Source organism: Pteropus medius, unplaced genomic scaffold (genome assembly GCF_902729225.1).
Source record: "Pteropus medius unplaced genomic scaffold, Ma_sr-lr_union100, whole genome shotgun sequence".
NCBI classification, from domain to species: Eukaryota; Metazoa; Chordata; class Mammalia; order Chiroptera; family Pteropodidae; genus Pteropus; species Pteropus medius.
The window spans coordinates 14236883-14262736 of NW_024349804.1; the positions used below are offsets into that span (position 1 = coordinate 14236883).

The 25854-nt window shown below is 56.4% G+C and overlaps 1 protein-coding gene across 1 annotated transcript; it reads right to left on the bottom strand.

Annotated features, from left to right (window-relative positions):
* Window positions 1-3558: 3558 nt before the first annotated feature.
* Window positions 3559-25198, bottom strand: RNF4 (ring finger protein 4). Its single transcript, XM_039838283.1, has 8 exons — window positions 25045-25198; window positions 15687-15830; window positions 13890-14004; window positions 11994-12073; window positions 5109-5118; window positions 4563-4722; window positions 4240-4288; window positions 3559-3829 (listed from the first exon to the last, which is right to left on the bottom strand). Exons 1-8 carry the CDS (start codon window positions 25177-25179, stop codon window positions 3680-3682), a joined length of 843 nt encoding a protein of 280 aa, XP_039694217.1. The 5' UTR covers window positions 25180-25198; the 3' UTR covers window positions 3559-3679.
* Between the last annotated feature and the right edge of the window lie 656 nt (window positions 25199-25854).

Consider the following 25854-nt stretch of genomic DNA (forward strand, 5'->3'; position numbering starts at 1 on the left):
CAAGTACATGGGCTCAAAGTATGGGAGCAAAAAGTTTACAGAGCACAGAAAGAAGGCGTCATCAGTGAGACCCAGCAGCAATAAAAGACTTCAGGCTGACCCACAGACGCGGATACTAGATTTACATATGCAGAGTATGAAAAAGGCAAATCTATCAAACCTGATAAAAAATAAAGGAGAAGGCATAAATTAACATTAGTGCGGAGTTAATGCGGAGATTAACTCAATTCTAGGAAACCTTGATGCCAAAAGTTTGTAAAGAAATGAAATGTATGAATTCCCTGTAACTTGACAAGTGATTTAAAAAAATATGAATAGTTCTCAAACATCTTTTAAAAATCAAATCAGTATTTTAAAATCTTAATGAAAACAACAGCTTGGAGGCTTTACCGCTGAGTTCTACTAAACACTCAAGGAATCAGTACTCTGAATCCAGGGTACAGCGCGATTACTCCCCAGTGTCACTACAGGAAACTGGCCCTACTTTGAAACCAAAACCTGACAAAGACGGCGTAATAAATGATAGGTCGATGTAACCCAAGTATGGATTTTAAAAATTCCTAAGTATAGCAATATTAGCAAAACAAAGCAATAAAGAAACAAAACATCACGAACAGGTTGGATTTACTCAAGAAATGCAAGGCTGATACACACCGAAAAAAAGCACATACTACAATACATACAGGGAAATCCTGTCTCAATAGAAATAGAAAAAGAACTGATAAGACCCACCATTTGTGACGAGAGAGAAACCAAAGGCAAATTCCCACCTCCTGGTGAGAAAGGGAACTCCCTTGTCTGTTACCCAACGTCATGCAAGAACCAATTAAATTTCTTTATGGCAAACACAAAAATTAGTTAAGACAGACACTATTTCTCACTTAAAAATGAGCCGAAAACCACCCATTCCGAACCAGTCTCAGGGGACCGTGGTCAGTGCCATCCTGTGGCTACGCAGCTCCCGGGCCGACGGGCCCTCTCCACCCTGGGCTCGCCTGGGACAGTGGCCTCATCGGGCTCCTGGCTTCAGGACCAGGGTTAAGGGCACTGCCAGCCCCGGCAGCCCCCCAGGAAGTGTGTGGTTACTCAGAGCCTCAGGTCTTGTGCGGGCCAAGATGCACTGTGTGGCCTCGTCACAGGGCTTGGGCTCGGGACCCTTCCCCAGAGGACTCTGGACCCAGAGTGCAGCTCAGGATTCCTTCCTGCTCCTGGACTCCTGGGCCTCAGCGCTGCCGGTTTTCATTTCCACTGGCCCAGGGGGCTGTCCCTCGGTGAATGCACGACGCAGGAGGGCAGCGATGTGGCCGGTTTCCCAATACCCACCAGAGCCGAGAGCGGTACCAGGAGCGCGGCAAACACACGTAAGCTTTTTACTGCCTGTTCCCTCTGACCATCTGCACAGAAGCCACCACCTCTTCTACCTCTGGGATCCACTCAATAGGCACGGAGAGGACAGAGGGAAAGGGTGAGCTCTGCCACCACCGACTCTGGGAACCCTAAGGCCTTCCGGTCTGCAGCCTGCTCGGCGTACCACGCGCTCGTGGGTGGCTGGTGGGTGTGCCCTGCACTGCCCCGGGCCACACAGCAGCGAGCCCCATAGCTGCCCTTGCCCCTGACGGCCGAGATGGTCTGCTCGCTTCAGAAGTCGGGGGCCTTGTGCTTCTCCACAGAATGTGCAGGAATGGCCCCTGCTGAGTGACCCCCTCCCCCCGACACACAGGTAAACACCACACACAGGGCGGACGGAATCACACACCTTGGGCCAGAGGAAGAACTGACCCTAAAGAGTGAACACACAAAAGACATGGTTCAAATTCCTTGTTTTATTTCCATCTGTAACACTAGCAGAGAATCCAAAATAGACTGACGTCCGTGGATACTTTAAATGTGACAAAGAAAGACCTGGACTATGTACAGGAGGGCTTTTTTTTCATATCAACCTTTTTCAATTTTGTAATTCCTAAAGAGTAGAAACTAAACATTTTCCCCCAATCTAACATGAAGAAATATAACTTTCATGATCAACCATTCGTCGTTAAGCATAAAACGTAAGAGATTTTGCCTGGCGGTCAGCTTGGCCCCTGAAGCCTGGGTACTGTCAGGACGGAAGAGCGTTCCCACCAAGCGCAGGAGGAACGGACGGCGGGCAGACACCGCGCACGTCACATGGACGGAAGTGACGTCCTGCCCCTCTCCATGCCAAGTTGAAAACTTTCATTCAAATCAACTTGACGTGAGCCAGTTAGAAAGTCAGAATGAAAAATAAAGGATTCTTCTCACAGAGGAGGGCCAGGCTTCCGGCCCCGTTTAAAGTGAACTGTGCCGAGTCCCTGCTCCTTCAGAAGAGACAACTGAAGGCCGGTTATTGCTGCAAAGCCAGAGGCGGCCCCCTTTCCACCGCAAAGAAGCTCCACGCAGAGGCTGCTGGTGCGGCCTGCGGCCCGGGAGGACGCAGCGCGGGTGTGGGCGGGCCGGCTGGCACCGCAGGCCTCTCCGCCCCTGCCCCGCCCCCCGAGGACCCAGGGCTCTCACACAGCCTTGGAGTGGCGCAGAGGGTGTGACCTGGGCCCCTTGGCGAGGCGAGGCCAGCGACCTTGGCTGACCACGCCTACGGAGCAGTCAGAAGTCCAAAGGATCGAGCCCAAACAGCCGGAAGGGCAGCTTCTGACACGAATGGTGGTCCCCAGCCGGTCAGGGGGGCCAAACTGAAACGCGGGGCGGCTGTGACTTGGGCAACAGCGTGGACAGGGGAGGCTGATAAGGCCACAAATACTGCCACCGCCTTCTCAGATCCACGCTTGGAGACGCCAGGCAGCGGGACTGAGGACCGGAGGGCGAGTGGCGACACGGGGTGGATTTTATCAGAAAAGAGAGGCCAGCTGACCGCACACCTGCCCCGTTTACCTTGAGTGGCCTGTGCCAGGTAAAGAGTCTGGGGCCCGGGAAGTTCCTGAGAGCAGGTGGTGCACGCGGCAGGGGGACAGGCACTGAGGGACGCTAACAGTGCTGCATCTCCTGGGCTGCTGACAACGAGGCCAAGAGTGGGCTTTATTGCACATTTCATTCTCGGGAACCTAGGGACCACCCCACAGAGGCTTTCCACCTGCAGAAACCCCTGCCTGTCACTATGGTGCCAGCGGGGGCACGGTCACCTGACGCTTGGGGGGACAAAAAAGCCCAGTGGTCGGTCCTTCTGGGGCCACGCTCGCACTTGGGCTCCTCGGGCCAGAGGGACCGCATCTGGCCTGGTCACTGGCGGGCAAACACCTGGGACAAGGCAGCAGGCCCGGGAGAGATGGGCGGACCTGCTGTCACCTCAATGACACTGCCAGCAGGAAGCTGGAGCCAACTTTCCAAGTGGGGAAAAATTCTTGGCAAATGTGCGGGTTCCGGAAAGGGGCAGGACCCTTGATTGTCGCCCCGGTGTGCCCGGCCTCCCTGCCCGGAACCCAACCACCTGGCCTGGCAGGACCTGGCTCCAGCCTCGCAGCATCAGGCTAGAAGGGACAGCAGGGCCTCGGAGGGCTAGAAACAAAAGAGAAGTTCACATAGCAGACGTGCGTCTTGAACTAGTCTTTTTGAGCTCAGGAGACTGGAAGCAGACAACCCGCCGAGGCCGCACGGAGACCCCGCCGGGCTGCCGCTGTCTGGCCACGTGTCCTGAGCGGCTCGCCACGCTTCATATGTAAATAGGGTGGTAGCGTTTGTGGTTGATCTTTTTCCTGCAGGTTGGACAAGTGTTGGCATTCTTAAGGGAGTCTCGCAGGCACTGGCTGCAGAAGACGTGGCCACACTCTGTGGAGACAATGAGACGCCCATTCTGCACAATCTACAAAACACAACGAGGAGCGGCCGTCATGAGTGCCCTCGTCCTGGAGCAGCAGCTGTCCCCAGACCCGCTCCCCTGCCCATCCCCAAGATGAGGCCGAGGGGGAGGAGGGCGAGGCTGCCGTGGGGGCACACAGTGGGGCGGTGCGGGGGCGCTCAGGGGCCACTGTGCACACCAGTCACTGTGCTTTGGCCACGGGGACCACGCAAGGCCAACACACTTGCACAGGGAAGCCCAGGGGCCAGGGCTGAGGGTCACAAGGCCCAAGAAGTTGGCACATTCTCCGTTCGCACGCAGATGTGTGAGAAGCCGTGTGCCCCGCCAGGCGTGACGGCAGCAGAGGTGTCAAATCCCACCCGAGGAGGAGGTCCTGCTTGGAGACCAGAGCAGGGAAGAGCAGGGCCGCTTACCTCTGAGTACCCGTCCATGCAGATCGGACAGCTGACAGTACCCGAGGGCCTAGAACCACAGGGCTTCACGTCAGTGCCTGCTCACGCAGCCACCCACGCTCGGCAACGTCACAGAAGCAGCTGCTTCCCCAGGAGCACCCTCTGACCCTGCCTCAGCACAGGCACTGGGGAGACTTAAGAACCACGGACCGGCGCTCCTAGCACCGTGCCCACTGCCCCACTGGGGAATGGAGAGCGGGGAGAGGACCCCCGTGCCAGGGGCCGAGGCGGTTCCGCGGGGCCAGAGGCTCCCTCGCGGCAGCACAGTAGTGGCGCGCAGGTACCTGAGTCCTGTAGCTGCCTCTTCTCTGGTGTTCCTGGGAGTGTGAGTGGTCACATACACGTCCCTGTCCCTGGCCAGCTCCTCGTCATCACTGCTTACCACGCAACTGTCAGCATGGTCCTGACGCAGCCTCCTGGCGGTCCGCCTCGGCCGTCTCCTTTCTAAGGCGTGAGTCCGTGCTCAGGGCAGAGGCCTCCCGGACCCACCGCCCTCACTGCCCTCCTTCCCGCCTAGGAAAGGCCAGCCCCAGGCCCCAGGGAGGACTGGCCACCACACCCCGCCATAGCCCAGGAGGTGCCTGCTGTGCGCCGGAGCCTGAGCTATGAGCCATCTGTGGCGTCACACTGGGGGCCTGTAGCCCAGCACCAGGGGTGACGGCTCCTCAGCAGGTGCAGGACTGACAACGGCAGGTGTGACCACCGCATCGTCGCAGGTGGCCTCCGGCCTGGCCTCCCACCTACAGGTCTGGCAAGGCCTGTAGCGCTGTACACCCCTCTCCCACATCGGTTCTCCACCCAAACCCAAGGAAAAAGGAGAAACCACTCACCATCAACAATCTTTGAAAAAGGGGAAAAAAGAAAAACAATCAGTTTGATTTCATATTTTTTGAATGCATAAATGACAAAATTGAAGCATTTCTTGTTTCAATGGCAATATTCTCAGGTACCAGCGGAACGCCCCAGGATGCAAGGTGGGGCAGGGACAGGGCCGCCCCCTCCCCACAGCTGCGAGGACGTCTAGAACTGCTGCCCATGTGACATGGGGAAGTCACCCACTGGGAGCCACCAACTTCCGCTTCTGGAAAGCAGGCACCAGTGCCCACGGCTCAGCGTGCTGTCGTGAGGACTAAGCGAGACAAGGCCTGGGCTCTGGGGCAGCGGGGACCCAGGCTGTGGCTGGCTCCTCACGCCCATCTTGTCCTCCTGGCCACTGACAAGGATCTGGCTCCACGTGGCCTGCTGCCAAGGACTGGCCTTTGCTGGGAGGCTCTGTGGTACTTAACATGCTGTAGAGACACGTAACCAACTACATGCAGCAGGCCACACCAGGGCTCTGGGCCCCCGCTGCCCTGTCGCCAGTCACTGCGAACGCATGCTCAGACCAGCTCGCGGCACCAGCGTCCCAGCAGGTCGGCCTGCCCGCGTGCCTGCCAGGCCTGCCCTGCGGTCTGCCCCCTGGAAAGCACTGCTGCCCACCGCCCCTCGGCCCTACGGCGGCGCCGAGATGTCTGGGGTCATCCTAGAGGCCTGCTCCACTGGCCTTTTCGGCACGGGCACCCCACCCTCCCTGGCCCCGGGGCTGGAGCCTCCATCCTCCAACCCGAGACCCTGTGAGGCAAATAGCTCCCAGGAAGGAAGAAGCAGAGACCTGCACTTTGTGGATGATGACATCCCCATGGGAGGCTACTGAGGGCGAGGGTAAGTGACAGGTGACCTCAGCATCAGGCCACATTCAGTCCAAGAAAAGCGTGGCTGGCCGAGAGGCTGTCTACGTGCAGTCCCAGGAAAAGGGTGGATGCGCTGCCGTGGGCAGGGGGGACCTGGCTTTCCGAAGCGCCAGCACCGCCCTCGCCCCCTCCGCCCCGACGGCCCATGGAGGTGTGCACACACCTGGAAGGGCTGGCGCCACTGGCTGCGCAGAGCAAGCAGGGACTGGGCCTCCCCAGGCTCTCGTGAGTCAGACCCCACGCACGCACGGCTGGGCAGAGCCAAGCTCGGCCACGCATGAACACTGGGGCCTCAGGACGCTGCTGGCACACGCAGAAACTCCACGTGTTACTGCTGGGTAAGCGACACACTGGTGGTGACGACCACCCCCACCTTCCCAGAACACCTCAGAAAGAAGGCCTCTCGCCCCGAGGACAGAAAAGGGTGCTACACCAGCCCGGCCTCCCAGCGCCATGCCCTTCCGTGCGCCCGTGCCACTGCCCACTGATGTCACTGGAGCGCCCGCCACCCAGCGGCTGAACCACATCAGCACTTGGTCCGCCTTTCGTCAGCCCTGCTCACTGCTGCAGCCATGGGCGGTGCCTGGGGCGCTCCGGATGCCCCGTCCTCCTGGCCATAGCCCTGTGGGTGGCATGGTGCTTGCTTGTCACGAGCGGGGGCGCTGGGCAGGGCCACAGCTACAGAACAATGACACAGGAGCAGACAGAACAGGGACAACGCGAGCTCTGGAGCCCTCTTCTGCATGACAGGCCTTAAGAAGAGACAAACACCAAACCAAAACCAGCACCGGTCAGCAATCTCGGGTCCGAACAGCCGAGTCACAACCGCGGCGACCAGACCCCAGATCGGACCCACACATGCCACGTCCCCGTCAGTCTGCTCTGTGGCCACAGGACAAAGCCCAGCCATAGCCAGCAGACATCCGGGTGCAAGCGGGCGTTGGCACCGCGTGCTGCTCGCTTTCACACCGGGCACCCTGACCCCAGGCGCCGACACCGCGGCACAAGTGGAGGGTCAGTGGGGGGGAAAAGCCCTGCTCCTGGCGCCCCAGGCACCGCCCATGGCTGCAGCAGTGAGCAGGGCTGACGAAAGGCGGACCAAGTGCTGGGGTCCACGGGGCGTCTGCGCCACCAAGCCCGGCACGGGTAAGATGTGCATCGGCCCTGGGCTCAGACAGCCCACGCCTGGACGGCGTCTCGGCCACCCCTTCAGACCCGCATGCATGCACCACGCGGCCACAGACCCCGCTGCGGAGGGCTGTGCTGCAGTGACGGCCGGTCCCATGAGAGCGCGCGTCCAGCCTGTGGACGGCCGTCTCCCCAGCTGCTGGCTCACCGTCCGGCTCCTCTCACCCCCGGCCGCACCACCTACGCCCTCCCACAGGGCCCTTCCCTGTCCCTAGACAGCCACCGTCGGCAGACCCTTTCGACGGCCCGCAAGCTCGCAACCCGGCGGCGTAGACACAGCACTGACGGCCCCACTGACCAGTGCGCTGTGGAACCAGGTCGATAAGGACCCGGAAAACCAAGCTGACTTTGAAACAAGCAAGCTCATGAAATTTAAAGAGGGAGCACAATCCAAGCAAGTACCACCTTTAATGAGCAGCCCCCAAAGACGCCGATCTTAGTCTCTCCATCACTCCCCTCTCCAGTCGGAGACGGGCCCACGGCAAATGCTCAGAAGTGGCCCGAGCATCTTAATTCACCTGTTAAACCAGGTAACAAAGCAGAAGGATGCAAAAACATAAGCAGAGCTTTCCAATAAGTGGCAGGCTAGTGTTTCCATCAATTCTCCTACTGAAAACTACCAAAAAATAAAAATAAAATAAAACGTAAGTATTTTAAAATAAAGAGGTATCAAAAAAAGATATTCGGTCAAAAGTAAAGGGAACATAATAATCTAGACAAATAAAAAAGCAGAGAAGATTCCTGAAAAACTGAAGTGCACTTTTGAGTCTCAGAGAAACTGCAGCCCAGGCAGAAGCCTGAGGGCAGGCCCCTAGCAAAGGCCCGGGCTCTGCACAGCCAGCAGCAAAGGACCGAGACACGTTTACGCGACCAATAATGTAAAGGATGAGTAACAACAAAAAGAATCCCCTTACGTTTATAAGTTAAAAAATACAAATTTGATAAGCATGTTAAACTGAACATGAAATACCAACATCAACATCTGTAGGGTACTGCTAAATAAAATATAATCTTAAACGAATTTATTGAAAAGTGATGAAAATGTTAGAAAAACAAAATAAACTTTAATAATCAATGAATAAAAACAAATGTATAAGATAAAGAATCCACAAAGCTAAAAGATCTAATAAAGCTGATACTAATCTAAACAAACAGAAAACACAAATAGCCAATATCAGAAATGAAAGAGGAGACATCACTACAGATAGAACAAAACATAAGACATTATTTACAAGCCGACGCCAGTAAGTGAAAATTTTAGATGAAATCGACAAATTCCTTAAAAACTCATAAAAACTGGGGATGACTTTCACTGCAGGTATCATCACCGTAGAGCTCTACCAAACATTCAAGTTAGAAATTTCAGTCTTATCAAATCTTCCAGAGAACAGAAAAAAGGCAACTCACTTTATAAAAATACCAAAACCCTATAAGGAATGCATTCAAAAGAAAAATTACAGACCAATCTTATTCATAAAAATGGATGCAAATATCATATAGTATAAAACATTAGTAAACTGAATCTCGCAATATACAAAAACAATGTCACGACTACAATGTTTAATGGGTTTAACAATAGAAACCAATGTAATTCTACACCTCAACATATGAGGGGGGGAAAATTATCATTAGATGGAATCGTTAAAATTCAACATCGATTCCCGGTGAAACGTGGAGCCAAACAGGAAATAGAGAAGAATTTCTCCAACCTGATAAAGGGATAAACAAAAAAACCCTGGAGCAGAGGTCTCACTTAACGGCAATACTGAAAGGATGCTTCCAGACTGGAATGAGACAGAATGTCCACGACTGCAACCATTTTCACTCAGCCAGTGCTGAATTTTCAGCCCATGCTTAAGGCAAGGAAAAAAAGGAAAAAAACTTTTTCTGTGTATATAGAAATCCAAAAGATTTACAGATTGAAAATTGCTGGATAAAAATAAATAAATAAATAAATAAATAAATAGAATCAATTGCATTTCATTATGTTAGCAAATCATAAAAACAAAAAACTTTAAAATACCATTTTAATAGCATCCTAAAATACTAGGTACCTATATAAACCTAACAAAAGACTTGCAAAACCAGCACAGGGAACATCATAAAGCTTTACCGAGAGGCACTAAAGATCCCATCGCAAACCACACAGAAGTCAATAGGTGCAGATTAAAGACCTAAACGTGGAAAGTGAAGTAGTTAAAACTTTAGAATATGGGAACATATTTTTACAACACGAGATTTTCTCCAACAAACAGAAATTCAACTGTATTAAAATTAAAAACCTCTGTATATAAGCCAAAAAGAAAAAGGTAAGCCTCTGAGTAGGAGATAGACAACTAATGGCAGACTTGCATTTAGAACTTACAAAGAATTTATAAAAAACAAGGCAGACGACCAAAAGAGAAAAAAAATTCACCGTTAAAAAAAATGAAAAGGTTGCTTTGTTCTGGTTCCACTTCTTCGGCCTTTTAAAAAGTTATATACACAGTATGTAAAAAATCTTTAACGTTTCAAACAGGCACGTCGCAAAAGAGGAAAATGAACCACCAGTACACATGAAAAGGTGTCCAGTGCCAACAGTAACTGGGCAAATGCCAACTACGACCCAGCGGGGTCCTGCCAGGCAGCCCCCAGCAGACTGGCTGAGCGGGGGGTGCCGAGGCCGTGGGGAGAGAAGCCCACTCTGGTGTGGCGTCCATTGGCGCAACCTCTTCAGAAAAGAGATCTCGTAAAAATCAGAGACACACGCCCTGGGACCCAGCAGTGTGACAGCCTTTCTGGGGTACGAAACGCCAAAAATTAGTGTTGAGGAAAAACATGGGAGCAGAGAGGTGCAGGTCTCTCTGCATCTCACAGAATCTGTATTTCTCATCAGTGGGGCTTCGGGTCCCCTGAGAGTTGGGGAGACATGGTCTGCATCAGGTCTCTGAGGCCGCTGGGGAGCCTGCCACACAGCCGCTCCCAGGCAGGGCTCACGGCACACAGGTGGACCTCGCAGGCTCTGCTGGGCCTGGCGGGGCGCCCAGGGGGCGCGGGGGGACGGACGGTTCCCATTTCCTACCCTCCTGCGTGCAGGCCCGAAGTCACCCTGAACTCAAGAGAGAGAATTTTGGCTGCGAGCGTTTATCTCTATAAATTTAAAAACTGGCATTTAGATTTATTAAAACAGACAACAGAAATGGAAAACGAGGAGTGACATTAAGTCCAAAACAATTATTTTATGGTTGAGAGCACTGAAGCCACAGTAAAGTCCTCAGACCACAGTGACCCAGCCACTCAGGACAGAAACACAGGACCTGCCTCCCAAGCCCGTTTCCCCTTCACCTCCGCCTGCCCCTGGCCACCCGCCCACTCCAGGACAGCTGTCCCCACGCCGACAGTCCTGTCCTGTGTCTCCCGATGCCCCCGTGCGCCCAGGGAGACAGGAAAACACGAAGCTCGGGGAAGGCCACAAAGCAGTCATTCAAACAGAATCAACGTGTGGAGGGGACGTCGGGGTGTCAGCCTGTCACCCAATAGAGGCGAACTGTCATCTCCTCGAGGGCAAGAGTGGGGTCCTGTGGGCAGAACCCCAGCCTCCCCAGCACCTGGCACGCCGGGCACAGGAGGAAAGAACCCCGCACTGCTACCAAGAGTCCATCGTCGATGGGGCCGCGGGCTTCGGCCAGGTCCAAACTCGGCTGCCTTTCCAGATGCCCAGGGCCCCGCGGCAACGCTGTGTCTCCATGGGCCACGGAGCGCAGCGGCCGGGCCCCGACGGCATTCACGGCACAACCCCACACTCACCCCGGCACTGCCGCTCCCCTTTGGGGCCGGCGCCCCTGAGCACCCACCCCACCTGCTGGGCAGTAACCAACTTGGTGAGCACACAACGTGGAGTAGGGTGAAGGACGGGACAACAGAGACACACGACAGGCACCAGCGGTTTCCGGCCAAGGCCAGAGTCTAAATCCCTACGTCTGCCAGGACAGCCCGTCCTCGCCCTGTCCTTCTAAGGAATTCTGGAAGCTTCTTGGCGCGGCCCTCTTCTGAGGCTCTTAAGCTGCCAGGATGACCCCAGACCGTGGGCTCCAAGGAGAAACTCAGCGGTGAGCGACTCCCACCAGCCTCACGCTGCCAATCGTGCGATCGCCCCACTTCGCCAGTGGCATAGGCCCCCAGCCCCCGCAGCGGGGCTCTGCAGAATGTGTCCACACGTCCTCTGACCGTACCGGTCTCCTGCCCCCAGGGCCGCACAGGGCGTGGCATGGCGCCCCTGCCTGGGTCCACACCTGGCGCCATGGGCAGGGGGCACCACGGCCTCCCGGGCTCCATCCTCCAAGTCACCGGGTGGTGCTGATGCGTGCCTGCCCCGCGGAGACAGCTGCTCCGGGACCCAGACTCCCCTGCAGTGCTGTACAAACACTGGGCACCCCCCAGGGGCTGGGCGCTCAAGCACAGGGTCCCGCTTAGTCCTCACGACACCGTCTTGATGTGGACAGCGGCTCCCGTGTCATAAGCAGAGTCAACAATGCTAAGTAACTTGCCCAAGGTCACACAGCTGATGCAAAGGGTAGAAGCAGGGACTAGAGAGACATGGGCCCCTCGGAGTCCACCCCCAAGTGTCTGCTGGGGAAAGGTCAGGGACACAGGTCACTGTCCACAGGCAGCAGGGACCTCCCTGACACGTTTTCCACCTTGGCTCCAGTCACTGAATGCACAAGTTCCTTTGGCACAAACCTGTGACCAAGGCCTTAAGCCGTCGGTGCTTGCTGGGGGCCCACAGTCGCGAAAGGCCAACCCCCACGCCCCACTTACCACGACAGAGTCGTTGTGAGTCAGGTCCACGACCACGGGCTCTAAAGATTCACAGGTGAGGTCCACTATTTCGTCTCCAGCTTCAAAATGAAGCATTTTAACAAGTGTTAGGAAGGAGAGCAAAGCGCACAGCCCCGTCCTGACGAACACAGTCACAAGTGGTGCAGGCTTACTGCAAACTGAAACCCTAACTACGGCGTGCGAGGAGCATCGGGACCAACCCCCTTTCAGCGACCGCCAACGAATGCCCTTCCATAACTCGCTGTGACAGTACGTGGCTTCTACAAATACTCCACCAGGGAAGGGGACAGGTGCCCGTGCATCCGCACATCTCCACCTATGGCTTCACACTACCACGCAGCTAGACCTCTGTGCGCCCCCAACCTGCATCATCACAGGGGAGAGGTGGTGACTTATGGTGAAGGAACCAGGCACGCTCGGCTCAGGGCCTTCCTGTTTGGGATGGACCCCCCTGAAACCAGCAGGGGAAGCTGGTAACTGCCACTTGCCCACAGACCTCAACACGTGCTTAGCTCAGCACCTTCATCAGTTGTTTTGATGGTCCCCTGGAACCCCCCCACCAAAACGGGCAGGGCCGGTCCTGCAGCTTGAGCCCTAGGCTGCTGTGGTGTCCACGCGAGCACAGGGCAAAGTGGGGAAGAGCGTGCGCCGGCGGTTACCGGCACTCACGTGGTAGGTGGGGGTGAAGGGCACAGCACAACTTCTGTTTACATAAACTGAAAGGTTTATGTCCATCGATTCTACTGTGATCAACATTAAAAAGGACAAGGGTGGGGTTTTTAGAAACTATTTGGGGGAGGTGACTAATACATTTAGCATATTCAAACTTGTTTTATTTTCTTGCATTAAAGACTCACATGGCTAAACCCCCTACCATGTCAGAGATGTCCATGCCATCCATACAAAGACCTCGTTCAGGGAAAGTCTGTGTACTGACACACACAATCCACAGAACCACTCCCGCTCCGGGGACACTACGTTTGGCTCTCACAGTAACGACACTCCGTGGGCCACCAGCACGTACAGACCTGCATGTGGCTGAGGCTGCGTACAGCATGGCAGAGCTGTATCGGGAGCCATCGGGCCTTCCCCGGGCTGAGAGCGAGCCCTTGGGCAGACCCGACAGGGAGGCCCGCACCGGCCACTCCTGGACAACACGCAGTGCGGACAGCAGGGCACCAGCTCTAGGCAGCGGGCAGCCAGGTCCCAGCCTCCAGGCCCCTAGGAAGCCATGGTTCGGGGTGGACTCAGAGAGCAGAGACAACGCTGGGGCTGCTGCACTCAACAGGATCCGCAAGCGGCGTGTTGGACAAGCCGCTGCTCCTCAAGGTCACTCTTCAGCCGTTGTAGTTATAAAAACCAGCTTAATAAACTCTGGGCAAAGGGACTCGATGCAGGCCACGCGCTGCTTCCCCGAGCGGGTGGCGGTGATGGGTCTGGGCTCCACCTCGCACACAGGCCGCTCTAGCCCCACGGCTGCCTTCCTGGGCGGTTTTTGGTCTTAACGAAAAGAGACGCAGGATTTCAGATAGCACACGTGGGTCCAGGACAGTCTTGGCCCCGCTCACGCCCCAGAAGGCTGACTGTCAGCCCAGCCGAGTGGCGACTCCTGCGCCGTTAGCTGCACGCTGTCACTGCGGGCGAGTCTGAGGCAGTGACAGCAGCTGACCTCGGACTCTCTGTTTCAGCCTCGTGACAACTCCATGCAGCAGACCCCACAGTAGCCCCCATTTCAGATGAGAAGCCCAGGCTCAGACAGGCTGTGTGACCTGCACGGGGCCCCATGGCTGGGAGGTGGCAGTGCCATGTGGTCACCCACGCCCACCCGTGCCGTCCCATGCCAATGCCCACGGTCAGCGTGCCCCGCAACCTCACCGCTCTCCACGAGTTCTATGGGTTCGGCTTCCAAGGCCATCTCAGGGGTGGAGGCTGCTTCCCGAGTTCGCTTCTGGGCTTGTCTGGAGCTCAGTGTCCCTCCGCGACGCTTTCTCTGACGGGAGCCAGAGGAAAAGAAAAGTCACACGAGCTCCTGCCTGACAGGATTCCGGCAAGGGGCAAAAGGCCAGCACAGAAACAGCCCGACTCACTCGGAGGTGGCGGCGGCCAAGCAGACCTGTGCTGGGGGCCTTTCAAAACCTGAGATTCTGGAACAGCGACTGTTCACAGAGAAACCAGCCCGCACACATGGAGAACACAAGTCCCGTAAAGCAAAGCCCGCTCCCTTGGCCCAAAGGTACAGGGCGCACAGCTCTGCGGAAGCCCCCAGTCCGCATCCGGACCGGGCCAGAAACCCTTCCTGGGCCCTACCTCCTTGAACTTGTTTGGCCTCACCGAGCCTTTTCTACTTTTAGCCCAAAGGCGCTCAGTTTCCCAAGTTTCTGTCCACTGCGGAAAGCAGGTCTTCCTTGGGCAAGTCTGGTCTCTAATCTTTGGGATGTATCAGGTGTGGCTGACCCCTAACAGTCACCCTCCAACAACTCAGAAAACCAAAGTTCTCTCAGCCTCTTCCCAGTGGCCTGCAGGGAGCCATGCTTGGGGGAGACTCGGTCTCCAGGCCTGTCTGCAGCCATGACTCTGCCCCAGCGTTCCCGAGCTGGCAGGTGAATCAAGAACACGCCCCCGCAGCCTTCCCCAGTGAGTGCCACAGGACCTCGGACTGGGCCATCAGCCTGCCCCTCCCCCAGCCTGGCTCAGCGCCTCAGCGTGCCAGTGCCCCGCTCCAGGGCACTGGGCCACTGCCCTGCACGACAGCCGACTGGGGCCGTCCAGTAAACGCCAAGGCTGAACTTGCCCACCAGCTTCAGCCTCGTAGAGTTATCCTGAGCCTCACGACGTAAGCACGTAAAGAGCTGAGCACAGACCAGAGAGGCCATTACTACTAAGCCCCCTATGTGCCTGCCTTACTAGGCGTTCTGTCTCTGGAGACACTGGGATGACAGGACACTGTTGGTGAGACCTGCACAACACCCATGAGCATCCGTCACCAGCCCAACCCTCACTAGGCAACAGAGAAGGCCGGAGGTGCTGGCGTTCTGACGGAGACCCTGTACCAGACGTCACCTCAAGGAACTGGGCTGAGAGCCTGCAGGTGCTCCGTGACAGAGGGGCTACCAGGAGGCCCAGAGGGAGCGACAGCAGCAGCTCAAGTGTCCACTGAGGAACAGCTGTGTCCCTCGAGGGGCCGACGCCGGTCTCAGCTGAGTCGGTGCCCAGTGTCTCCAGGTTTCCCTACCAGCCTCCAGATGCTCAGGTCCCCTTCAGTGTCACCCCGTTCTGTGTACCTGGTACCTTCCTTCCTCTCAACGGGACAGGTCTTTCTCAGTGGACGCGCTCCCTAGAACCCCTCACGCCCGCCAAAGCCCGTGTGCTTTCTGCTCCCCGAGGGAGCTGAGCAGCAGCTACAGGCCCCGCCAAGTCCAGGTGCCGGACCTGAAGGCTGCTGTAGGAACGTGTCCCCAACCCCCTGGGCAGCCCTCACAGCTCCTTCCAGCAGGGACCACTCGCCACCCCACGTGGCCAATTCTTTCACAGCTCTCAGGAACCTGTGGAACGTCACCTCCGCAACGATGACCCCACCCAGAAGCCCCCCGGACTCTCATTAACATGTCACAGGGAAGAAGGCAGCTGCTCAGCCTTGAAAATACAACAGGACCCGCGAGCCGGCAGACTCACCGTGCTCATTGTGCTCCTTGGCTGCGACCTAGAGGAGGAGGTGACCTGGGCCACGGTCTGCAGGACGCCGGGTGTTCCCAAGCGCTCGCGCCCGCTGCTCACCCGCCCTCTGGGCGGCAGACAGACTGCCAGGGTCGTCAGTTCCTGAAAACAAAGACAGCAAGCTGATGAGCACCGCCTCCCGCACTGTCGCCCATGCTTAGTCCCATCGTCTGGGGGCTTTGCTGAACACTATGCAATGTGTCCTTGGAAGGAGTGAGTATCCCTTTGGAATAGGGGACCTCTGACGTCCAAGCCTATGAGCCTGTCCCCTTCCTGCCAGGACCCTCAGAGCCAGCGCTGTGCAAGCTGTAGGAAGATGCGACTCAGAATTGCCCCATGTGACCTTGCCCACCCCTCACCACCTGGAAGGGACAGAGCTCCCCAGGCCAGAGGAGAGCCTAGAGTCCCTGGCTCTTCCCACAACGTCACCGTCGCCATCTGGAAGAGTGGACAATCTAGCTGAGGGGACGAGAGCCACCCACCCTGTTCGCCCTGTGTGCCAGCTGAGACTTCTGTCCCTGGCAATGCATGAGGGAAGGAGAACCAGAAAGTGTGCATCGGGAAGCTGAGCAGGAGGTTCCAGAGGGAAGAGAAGGCAGAGGCAGAGGCTGCTGGGGACGAGGCCTGGGATGTCACTGGGAGTGGCAGCAAATCCAGAATCAGGGACACAGTGGGTAAGGCAGCAGATGAGAGGCAAACTGTGGAGCCTGGGCCAGGAGTCAGAGCACGGAGTCCCTGTGGTCACCCATTCCGGGCAGGTGACAGTGGCTGCACAAGGTCAGTGGCTCTCAAACTTGGGCGGCACCAGGCCCACCTGGAGGGCTGGTTAAACCAGTGTCCAGTGCCACAGGTCTAGGAGGGGCTCGCAATTCTGCATTTCTACCGAGTCCCCAGGCAATGGTGACAGTGCTGCTCCAGGGGCCACACCTGGGGAGCTCAGGACTAGGACAATGGCCACACCTGGGGAGCTTGGGACTAGGAGAATGGCCTCGGCAGAACTGACGGGACCACTTTCAAACCCGTTTTCATCCCCAGCGCCGCCACTGACTCTAACAGGTCTCCCGCCTGCCGGCGCCCCTCGACTCAACTGCCACCCCATCTTTCTAAATACAGCCAATCACGGCAGCCTCGCCCCATCCAGTCCTCACTCCAAGCGGGGCCCATGGAGGCCAGCCGGCCTCGCACTCATCACCTCTCCAGAGCCGGGGCCTCCAAACCCCTCCCTGCAACCCCGGGCGAGGCACTGAACTTCCCGTGCTGCTTCCTCAGCTATGAAGCAGGGCAGCACCTGCGTCAAGGTGCCTGGACCTCGGATGTCCCTGCAGAGCAGAGAGCGGCGGGGGGCGGGGCCGACACCGCCACACTCAGCACTCGCCACTAGGGCTCGGCCGCTCTGCTCGAGCCCTTGAGTGCCGGGCAACGCGCACCCATCGGTGTCAGGGCAGACGGGCTGCGTGTCACTGACTTCTTGGTGTGGCTCCGAGTCCAGTGTACAGACAAGGTGGCACTGGGCAGGCAGCTCAGGTGCTGCAAACGAGGTACGTGAGCTGGGTGTGGAAGAAACCCAGGTCAAGGAGAGCCGGAGGAGGCTTGTCCCTGTAACGCTCCCTCTAGCACCTGGTGGGCTGGGCCCTGCACACCCGCGCTCCCCGCACCTTGCTATCCGCTCTGACCCCGAGTGGTTTACAGGGGTGACCCCTTCACCAGGTCACTCTCTGCGGGGAGACACTTCCTGACAGTCGTCAGGCCGGCCCATACCAGGGACCACCCGTGCTCTTCCTCACTCAAGGGTGGCACAGACCCTTCCCGAAGAGACAACTTGCGCACTGAGCCTTCAGCTTAGAATGGGGTTCAGGACAGATATTTCCACAGGAGGGAGAGGTGCCCCGACAGCCTTGTAGGCCCAGTCCCAGAGCTGCCACGATTCCTGGAATGACACGTTTATGTTCCCAATCCAAGAAGCGTCTTACATTCAGGTGTACACCCATGACGTAGCTGTTCTGGGGGAAAAATTATCTTGGACTTGAAAAGACCAACAAAAACCGCACTGACAGAGAAGAGACCTACGCTTAGCAAAGAGAAACAGTGTAACGCGCCTGCCCTGCATGTCCAGCAGCCTCTCACCTCCCACTGGTTAACTCTGGGGCTCACAAGATGATTGCTGGAGACAGTCCTGCCGCTGTCCGGGGGCTCCCCCGCCCTCTGCAAGCTGCCCCAGCAGGCCAGCTGCTTCCCCAGAGCTTCCTCATTCTCCAGGCCCTACCCCGCCCTCCCCAACCGCCCCGCCCAAAGCCAGGCAGTCAGCGACTCCTCCGAATCTGCTCTTTTTCTGGGGGTAGTAAGGGCCAGCGGTGGGCCGGCAGTCAAAGGTCACAGGAAGTTGGAAGGCTGGCCTGAGGGAAACCTACCAAGAGGCTGGATCATACCAAAGGTGTAGTGGGAAGAGGGGCCAAGGGGTGTGGGAAAGGCAGCCTTCAGCAAGGAGGAAGGGTTCTGGGTCATGCGGGTGATCGAGGCCATGCGAACAGCAATGACACAACAGCTAAAACTCTGAGGTCACTTCTACATGCAGGGCACCTCGCTTTCTAAATGCCTCTCGAGTAACCCTGTCACCTGACCAGGAGGTAGGTACTATATAGTCACCATTTCACAGACCAGGAAGCTAAGGATGGTCAGGCTTGGAGAACCTGCCTGAAGGCCACAGCCATTAAACACCAGAGCCCAATTTAAATGGCATTCTGACACCAGAACCCACTATGCCAGAATCAGATGTACCCAGAAAACCGAACTGGAGAAGGCAGAAGAGAAAAGGCACTGAGGGCAGACGATGTTGGTTCTAGAAACACTGGACATGAGATGTGCAGGCAGGAAGGTCCAAGGCAGCAGAAAGGCTTAGGGAGAGATGGCACCAAGCGTGAACATGTGGGGAGTCGGGCGCAGAGAGGGGAGCCCATGGAGGGAATAAACAGTCAGAAACCAAGTGGACAGCCTGGAGACACCAGTCAGCCAGAAGCCACATGTCAAGGAGGAAGCAGCAGACTAGCGGGGGCGGGGGGCTAGCACGAGGACCCAGAACCGGCCCCAGGAAGTAATCACTGGTGACCGAGCAAGTGGAGGCCCAAACCGTAGAGAGGCTCAAGCTGGATGCCCGGAGGAAGTGACACTAAAGATGAGGCCCAAAGTGACAGGAGTTATTCAAAACACAGCAGGTAGGTGGGGCGCAGAGGGGGAGGATGCCCAAGACGAGCACCGTGCTGTGTGGGTGGCGCGAGAGAACGGGGACAGCACGGGTAGCACATGCGGCCCCGACACATGCCCCGGGGCGGGACGATCAAAGGTGTTAGAAAGAGATGCCATGTTCAGATCTACACTTAGAGGGATGTCACCGGAGTGCTCTGAGGGTCGACAGGAGACTGAACGAGTCGGAACGCAGACCGGTGAGGAGACAGGTAACCCAGGCCAGATGAAGCTGTGTGACTTGGGGCAGCGGCAGCGTGGAAGGAAGAGGTGACTGGCTGGTGGGAGGGGGAGCTGACGATAGTGCTGTGTGTTCTCACAGGTGTAACAGTGCACTCAATCATTCTGTTGAGATTGACGGCCCTTCAGCTGTCCTAGGAGACACACATAGGCGCGTGTATGTACATGACATGAACGCGACGTGTGTCTGTCTACATACGTGATGGTCAGAAAACAGACAGAGGCAGCCAGAAAGTGCTGACTAGAGGCCGAACTGTCACTGCACCCCACAAGCCCAGACAGGGTCAGTCACCAGCAGACAGACGGGGCGGGGGGGGGTGCACCACCAGCAGATAGCAGCTCTGCAGCACGTCAGAGGGGGTGAGCAGCTCCTTGGCCCGGCCCCCACAGGCACGCAGAGCCTGCACGGCAGGCTGGGACAGTGAGGCTGGTACGGGAATCCGAGCACTAACTCTCTCCCACATTGGTCCCACAAGCGCCAAGCCACCTGGATTCCACGGCGGCTTCCGGTGCAGCTTCCTCCAGGGAGGCGGCGAGCAGAACCTCGGCCCTCACCCCGCGCGGTGACTGGCGGCTCTAAGGCAGCTGCAAGCAGTCCCTCCTGTGAGCTGGCCAAGCTGGCCCTGCAGGGTGATGCCAGCGCAGTGACAACACAGAGAAGCCTAAGTCCCACAGCACCTCACCAGGAAATGCCAGCTTATCGGCGACTGGCCAGCTCACGGCTCCCCGCTTTTAAACCATAAACGCGGACTCCTTCCCATGTTATTTTAAGTGCTTCTCTAAATGGAATTTCCAAAGTAACATTACAGAACGTGTGTTAAAGAGCGAGAGCATCTTCGGGACTGTTGCTGGGCGCTGCCCACATGCTCTTGGCAACAAACCGGTACCTGGCACAACCTGCCCTCCCAGGGGACCGAACGGGACCATGCAAAGCTGTTGACAGCTTTCATTTCAAAGCTTCCTAAATTCAACTGTATGCCACGGTTGCATCAACAACCAGGCCTTAGTACTCAAGGAAAACACCAGCCTCTTGCTTTTCATACAAAGAAGGTGCGTGGTAAACCACCCACCAGCTGGCAGCGCAGGCCCTGCAGCCTTGCACAAATGCTTGACCTCGGTGCCGTGTCACCGTCTTTCATGGGAAATACCCTGAGCTCACAGCTGTTCTGTGGGACGGTGATGCTGAATGCAAGCACCCGGGAGGTGACCCCCTCAGCTAGTTAACTCAATGAATAATTAGAGGTGCCACCCTGGGCCAGGCACTGTCCGGGGACTAGAAACACTTGTGAACATGACAGACACTCACGGGGCACACAGTCTAGGTGGAAGGACAATCAGTAAATTACGTAACTACTACGTTTTGTGTCAGGAGGGCCAAAAATCGAGGCTCTTCTTGCAAATGTAAGAGCAAGGCACAGCCTCGTCCCCAGGGGGGACTGGAACAGCGCTCCTGGCCCTCAGCGCAGCTTCACGCAGGTCCAGAGACCGAGCGAAGACCCGAGTGAGCTGATCACTTCTTAGTGGAGGCTGGAGAGCAGCGGGCGGCCCCTCCTCGGCACGTGCTCCCAGAGGCTCGCAGGGTGACAAGGGGTCCCCCAAGGTTCACGCAGGACAAGCACATAGATTTGGCCGAAGCAGAAAGCGCAGACTGTGCCTGCAGAGACGGTAAGTGAGTCTCTCGCATATGAACCCTATGACCCTGAGAAGCCACCATCACAGCAATCGACAAGTCTCAGAGGCCTGGAAGGAGCACCAGCGCCGGGGGCCCCCACACCTGCTCAGTGATCTGTCACTCAGGGTGTCTCTCCTCTCTCTCAGCACAGGACCACCAAGGGCCGCCCTCTGCTTCTACCAGAGAAAAAGCAGCTGTCCAGGCAGAGGTGCCCTTCTTTCTGTGACTCAGGCCTTGAGATGCGAGGATCAAAAATAGAGAATGAACTTCAGCCTTCTAACAATCTATGAAATAAATGCATAAGTACCAAAAATAAATATAAAGATTATCATTCAGCCTTAAAAATAACTTTCTGATACGTGCTGCAACGTGGATGAACTAAAGATGGAAGACATTAAGCTCAGTGAACTAGACACGGAAGGACAAATATATCGCATAATTCCTGCTATGCGAGGGACAGAGCCATCGAATTCAGAGGCAGAAAGTGGGACGGTGACTGCTGGGGCGGGGGTGGGGTCAAGTAACTTGTTTACTGAACACAGTGCTGTCTGGGGAGACGGAATGCATACTGGGGATGAATGCTGGTGTTGGTCACACAGCCACATGGCTTTACTTAAGGCCGCTGAATACCTGAGCGTGGTCTGAATGGTCTACTTTACATTATGCACATTTATAACAGAAGGGACCAGCTAACACAGAGAAGGCGGAGGCCGGCAGGAGGAAGGCCTTTACGTGGCCCGAGGGAGTTAAAAGGCTTCATACTGCAGCTCAAAAGTAATTGCCAGGCTCCAAAAACCGAAGATATTATGAATACTCCCCAATGATCACACCCGTCGCCTTCGCATCTATGGCCAGCCTCCCAGCCCTATCCTTCTGCCTCACCGGCAGTTAAGTTACAGATACCTGTGGTCCATGCGCTATAAAAAACCACAGGGCTTTGGGGGTGGGGAGGACACGGAATTAGGCTGGAACACTCAACTGTCAATCACACACGCGTGCACACACAGGTAAGAACCTAACGAAAATTGGCACAGTTCTACACACGGTGAGTGCTTCGGAATCGCAGGTACACGAGGACCACGCACTGCGCAGCTGTGCAGCTCGGGAGCTACCGGGAAGCGGGGAAGCGCTGTATGACACAGCCGTGCGTGCGGGCGGCTCCCAGCACACAAAATCAACCGAGACAGGGCGACATGGGAGACGGCACAGTCCACGGTCTGTGTGCCTCGGTTCGGCCAAGTTCGATTTTCTGTGTTCACCTAGTATTCCCCACAGATGAAATCGTGCATGGCAAACTCAAATTCTCATTATGTTCAAACTGTTCCCGAGTCTATCAATCCCGCTGGAACAAATTCATGCGTCCAAACGAGCATTTAGAGCAGAACTAACTGCTGCACACCAGGTAACCTGAATGTCAGTCACCCACCCAGGCTCTATCCTGTCCCATAATCTGATACATGGCAGGGTCTCCACCACACTTGAGGTAACTACTGCTCACCCTTCGAGGCCTACCTCAAAGGCGGCTTGTGTTTCTCAACTACTCCTAGTCCTGATCTAACTATTTCTGCTTCTGCATTCAACACGATAAATATAATTCTAAGGTGAATACTTCTAACGGCATCCCCCACTATTAGCACAGACGTGTTGGGTAAATGACTTTACTCCACGAAAATAAATTGCGAAGCTCATTAGATGCTTGACAGAAGTGGCAGATACTTCGAAGAGATGGCGCAGAGGGTTTCTGAGGGGGAAAGACGCATGGGGGAAATGGAGCCTTGCGCTGCCGGTAAAAACAGTCGCCATCAGAAAACAAAATGAGACTCACAAACGTGACCATCTGAGAGAACAGGAGAAAACACCTCTACCTGAGGCATTTTCAACTTGCAGGGAGAAAGAGGCCAGAACAGCCAGAAAAACATCAAGAATGTGCCTAGAAAAAACGCAAATTTTAGTAGTGCTGGTATCCCAAGCAGCAGAATTTAGCAAGTTTGGCTAAAATAAGAGGTGAGGTGCAGCAGAGAAATGCGCAGGCCCTAAGACCACCGCGGGGCCGGGGGTGGGCGCTCAGGATCAGTAACCAGAGCCTGCAAACGTCATCGCTGAAAATCCAGTTCCTTGAGAATTTTTACAGTCAGACCTCTCCTGGGTAAACATTTTCAAAAGAAAAAGAAACATGAACATAAAATCAATATCCCCCACTTTAAAGTTTTATTTTTACTATTTAAAGCTACTAGAAACCCTGGCCATGTGCTTTCCCGCCACAGAAAGACGTGGATGACAACGTCCAGCAAAAGGAAGAGAGATGGAGTCTGAGGTTCAGATGCAAGGTCTGCTTACTGTGTGACCTTGAGCAAGCGACTGACGTCCATGTGCAAGTAAAATGGAGCTAAGCACGACTGCCCAACAGGCTGGGTGTGTAAGAGGTGTGAGTGGTAGAAGACACTCGCCAGTAGATGTGATTACCTCGCAAACCTAGAGGAACCCCTCAGACAAGTGAGTCACATTCCAGGCCTTTTGTGCCTGCTTCCAGCTTATCTCTTCACTCCCATCTCTCTGAACAATCTGTATTTCGACCTCAGGGAATTTCTCATTCCCTCCACCCTCATGCCTCAGCTCCACCAGGGCCTGTATGGCGCCTGCTGCTGCACCCCAAGCAGAAAGCTTGGCACACAAAAGACCTCAAAAATGTGCTGACTTAGAATATTAAAGTATGCATTCTCAAAGGAGGCAAAAAAAAAAAAATCTCACTCCTTTTATGTACAAAGCAGATATGCATACGGTACATAAAAAGGCACACATTATATAGACAGCATTGTATTTCACGGAGAGAGGGCGATTAGAAAAACAATGTCTGAAGAAAGCTCGCTGTAAAATGGTTGCTAAATACTGTATTAAGACAAAATTTCTGAATCAGAATTAGAAGCTCAAGTTCAGGCAATACAAAAGCCAGCAATCCACCTTTCTACTGGAACGTTCCCATTTCACCTTAAACTCACAGATAAAACTGAACCCAATGTCTCCCACCCATTAAAAAAATTACCAGAAAAAAAAAAGATTCCCTTCAGCATCTCTGCCTTTCGTTACCAGAGGTCCCAAAACTCCTGGTCACCGAGCTCGAAGGCCTGCCTAGTCCCGCAGTTAGGAAACCGAGGTTCCCGATTCGCTCTGCTGTCAACTAGCTGGCTGCGCGACCTTGGGCAGACTGCCTCAGTCTCCCCAACCGCTCGAGCAGCCTAAGCTGAGCGCAGGACTGCAGAGCGGACTGAGTCTGGCTCCTAGATTCGGCGCAGAAGAACAAAGGCATGGCTGTGAACGTCGACAGGCACCGGACAAGGATAAGACAAAAGCCATAACCCCACAAAAAAGGCTCCCCGGGGCTCCAGGCTCCTCCAGGCTAAGAGCTCTCCCTTCCCCCCTCGACGGGGTCAAAGGGTGGACAGTGGCATTCACTGAGTCCTGCGATTCGGGTCTAAAGCCTCAGCGTCAAGGCCCTGATAACCTTCCGACACCTGCCTGCGGGCGCCCGAGGGGCGGGGCCTCGGCCGAGGGCCTCGGCAATCACGGGTTCCACCAACGACCGGAAGCTGAGGACTTACTACACTCAGGCCCCGGGCCGGGCGCCCCCGGCCCCGTGCAGGCCCGCAGAAGGCTCCGCCACGCGGTTCGGTAGGGCTCGCAGGCCCGCGATGGCGGGGCGGCGGCGCGAGCACACAAAGGAGGCGGCGTTGGCGAGGAACAAAACCCTCGCCCAGGTCTCCCCCGAACGGCCCGCACAGCCCCCGCCGCCCTGGGCCGCCCCGCCCGGCTCTCCGAGTGACCTTGGACGCCTCCCTCCCCCTCCGAACCTCGGTTTCCCTGGCTGCTTTGCGGACTGAGCGCCGCGGCCGCGGCCCGCCCGGGCAGCCAAGAGCCAGGGCAAGGCCTCCTCACATTGTTGCATGCGCCAAAACGGGCTCGTGCAGCCGCTCCGACGCCGGGGAAGGCGGACGAGCCGGCCCGCGGGCACGGGGAAGGCCCGACCCCGCTTCGGGGCCCGAAGGGGGTCGGCCTTGCCCAGGCGGCTCCGTGGGCCGCGGCGCCGAGGCCTCTGCAGGCCGCAAAGCCGCCCGAACCCCCCATCTGCCCACTCCTGGGCTGCCGCTCCCTCCCCGCGAAGTCTGGCCGTACTTGGAGCGCGGCTGGTCCCGCAGGCGCGGCCGCCGCCGCACTCCAGCTGGGATGCACCTTCGGAAGCTGCTGAGGAGAAGCCCTCCAGCAAGAAGCCGCCGCCTCAATAGCGAGCCACTTCCGCTCCTGAGGCATCGGCTCCGCCCCTCTTGCATCCCCATTGGCCGCCACCGCCTTTACTCCCGCGTTCTACGGGTCGAGGAGGTATATTTTCAATTCTATTGGATAAGAAAACCATCTATTACCACTTTGAAACGCGCCTTGTTCCGGGCCCGCTCACGCTCGCGAGCGCAAGCTCCGGTCTTCTCGCGAGAGACGCGATCGGCACCTCTCCGCTCGTCCGCAAGGCCTCCCGGGAGTTGTGGTCTGCGGACCGACGCGTTAGTCCAGGCCGGCCCTCCGGCGGCGCAAGCACCCGGCACGCCCCCGCCCCTCTCCGGGCCGCGGTTTTCACCCCTGTCAACGAGGCCCTTGTGAGCAGTGTTTCCGGGGGCTCTACTATCGGCCGGAAACTGGATCAAGATCTACCCTTCTTCAAGGGCGCACGCGACTCGCGGCGTGCCAGGCCCTGGTCTGGCGTCTGTCCCCGTGATCCTGGACTGTCCCAGGCTGGTGGTGGAGACGGGAGGGAAGCACAGCCTGGTCCATCTGCGGGAACCTGGAGGAGGCCCTGAAACTGGACTCGGGAGGGCTCCCCGGAGGAAGCGACCTCGGAGCTGGGAACTGAAAGGACAAGAGGGGAGAAGAGAGTTCTAGAAGAGGGACCCTGGGTGGGGAGAGATTGAAGGCCGCCCAGTGTGCCGGGAGCAC

Coding starts and splice junctions, on each gene's coding strand:
- RNF4 (XM_039838283.1), bottom strand. CDS start 25,179: ATGCCTCAGGAGCGGAAGTGGCTCGCTATTGAGGCGGCGGCTTCTTGC. Junction 4,289..4,562: donor GAGGCAGCTACAGGACTCAG/GTACCTGCGCGC, acceptor CTGTGGTTCTAG/GCCCTCGGGTACTGTCAGCT. Junction 3,830..4,239: donor GCATGGACGGGTACTCAGAG/GTAAGCGGCCCT, acceptor TGTGTTTTGTAG/ATTGTGCAGAATGGGCGTCT.